We start from the raw sequence: 1,836 nt of genomic DNA, 5'->3' as shown, positions 1-1,836 counted from the left end.
TGTGTGTGTGTACACGTCCCTCTTTCCTCCCTCCAGTATTGGCAGCTGCTGTCACCCAAGCTTCCTTGCAGTCTGTGCTTCATAAGCTCCTCACTGCTGGACCTGCTTTCAACGTCACTGCTCTGCTCTCAGCTGCTCAGCACTCCAACCAAGGTACGGCCTCTTTGCTGTTTTTCACCATCTGCTGTCACATACTGATTTTCATCTTCTTTGGAAGGTTTCTGCTCTCTGTGTCCTTGTTTTACTGTGTGTATAACTTTAGGGTTTTTTTTAGATTGACTACAGCTATGTGGGGGGGGAAAAGAAGCACAAGACATGGTCCCATGTTCTGGGATAAAGGGTGTTTTATATGCTGTTGTATTCCCTCTTCAAGCTTTTTTACCTTTTTAACTGTTTGCTGTTAGTCCTAAAAAAACCTGGTCTAATATCAGTGCTCATTTTCCTCCTTCACACTCTGTACAATGATATGTGCAACCTGACAAATCCCCTATTCTTCCACGGCAATCTTATGTTTTCCTGTTTTCAGCCCAGCACTCGAGTCAGTCGCCGGTCTCCCTGACGTCCGACACATCATCGCCGCGGCCGTACGTCTCACCACGGAACGGCACACCACAGAGCAACCAGAAGTCTCATTTGGGTGTGCATCCTGGCAGCGTCTCATCCTCGCAAACCAGGGTGAGCCTTTGAAGCTAAAGTAACAGAGCAGAGACGCTGTGTTTATGACTGCACTCCTCTAGACCATCTTCTCTGTGTGGGTTTTCGTATCCGTGTCTTGTTTTTATTCATGTTTCTCCTCATCGTCATCTGTTTTTCCCTCTTCAGGGCAGCATGTCTTCTGGGAAGCCAGGCTCAGCTTCCTTGTCCCAGACAGCAGAAAAGCGGCCAGAAGACCCCAGGACTCTGCAGCAGAGAAGGTAACTTTCAGGAAGGAATTATTTAAAATCACTTCATCACAGCATAGATTGGTGGAGGCAAAGCAGATGAGTAGTAGCGGGGGGGATTCAAGAGCTACAAGGACAACTGGCCTGAATTGCAAAAACATGCTTTACAAAATACAGCAACATGTCTTCCAGATAGTGTTTATGGGAACGGTTTATTTTTGAGAAAGGGTTTGCAGCAAGGTCTGTGTGTTATTTGAGAGTAGTCATTTTGGGGACACTCAGCTCCCAATGATGCAGTTCCCCCGAACAACCGGAAATGTTGGTGAGGCTTATTATTCATCCATATTTCCCCATTCATAGGTTAGACGGTGAGATTATAGACTGATCTGTGTAACAGTAATCAGCTAGAACATCAGAACAACTGCAGCAGGATTTTATTAACACGGTCTCCACCTGCGTGTCTTCCTCCAGCAGCCAGGACATGTTGTGCACAGGATCAAACGCATCTGGTGCCTTGTTGCCTCACGCTCCGTCCAGCAGTGCGAGCCACTCAGACACCCCTGGCTCCTTCACTCCCAGCCTGTCAGCTCATTTCGATGAAAACCTCATCAGACATATCCAAGGGTGGCCTTCAGAGAACACAGAGAAACAGGTATAGTCCTCCAGAAGACAGGTTCACATTTTATAAGGAAAAATGTAGAGCTTGGAATTCCATTTTCCGATAGTGAAATTGGCTCTTGAGTGACTTTCAGTAGACTTTGTCGTGAGTGGGCCTGTATAATATATGGATATATCCTCAGTTTTATTACTGCTCATTGTGTTGATGTTTGTATGGACAAACTGAGATTGCAGAAAAAATGATGATAAAGTAAAGAGTAGAGCAGGGCGATATGACCAAAAATATTTATCACGATATACATTTGAAAATTTGCGATAACGATATAACTGACGATAT

At 45.3% G+C, this 1,836-nt stretch overlaps 1 protein-coding gene across 4 annotated transcripts in view; it reads left to right on the top strand.

Annotated features, from left to right (window-relative positions):
• LOC102214908 (WW domain-containing adapter protein with coiled-coil-like) overlaps positions 1 to 1,836 on the top strand; it is a 10,095-nt gene that overhangs the window by 5,485 nt on the left and 2,774 nt on the right. For 2 of the 4 annotated variants that reach the window (XM_005741963.1, XM_005741962.1), the window contains exons 9-12: positions 37 to 153; positions 527 to 675; positions 823 to 914; positions 1,353 to 1,533. In XM_005741963.1, coding sequence (XP_005742020.1) covers positions 37 to 153; positions 527 to 675; positions 823 to 914; positions 1,353 to 1,533 — 539 coding nt within the window. The remainder of the gene's footprint in view (positions 1 to 36; positions 154 to 526; positions 676 to 822; positions 915 to 1,352; positions 1,534 to 1,836) is intronic. The other 2 variants (XM_005741964.1, XM_005741965.1) reach the window with 2 other exon arrangements.

Source organism: Pundamilia nyererei, unplaced genomic scaffold (genome assembly GCF_000239375.1).
Source record: "Pundamilia nyererei isolate P.nyererei 1_Seehausen unplaced genomic scaffold, PunNye1.0 scaffold00115, whole genome shotgun sequence".
Lineage (NCBI taxonomy): Eukaryota > Metazoa > Chordata > Actinopteri > Cichliformes > Cichlidae > Pundamilia > Pundamilia nyererei.
This window is presented reverse-complemented; position numbering and strand designations above follow the sequence as displayed.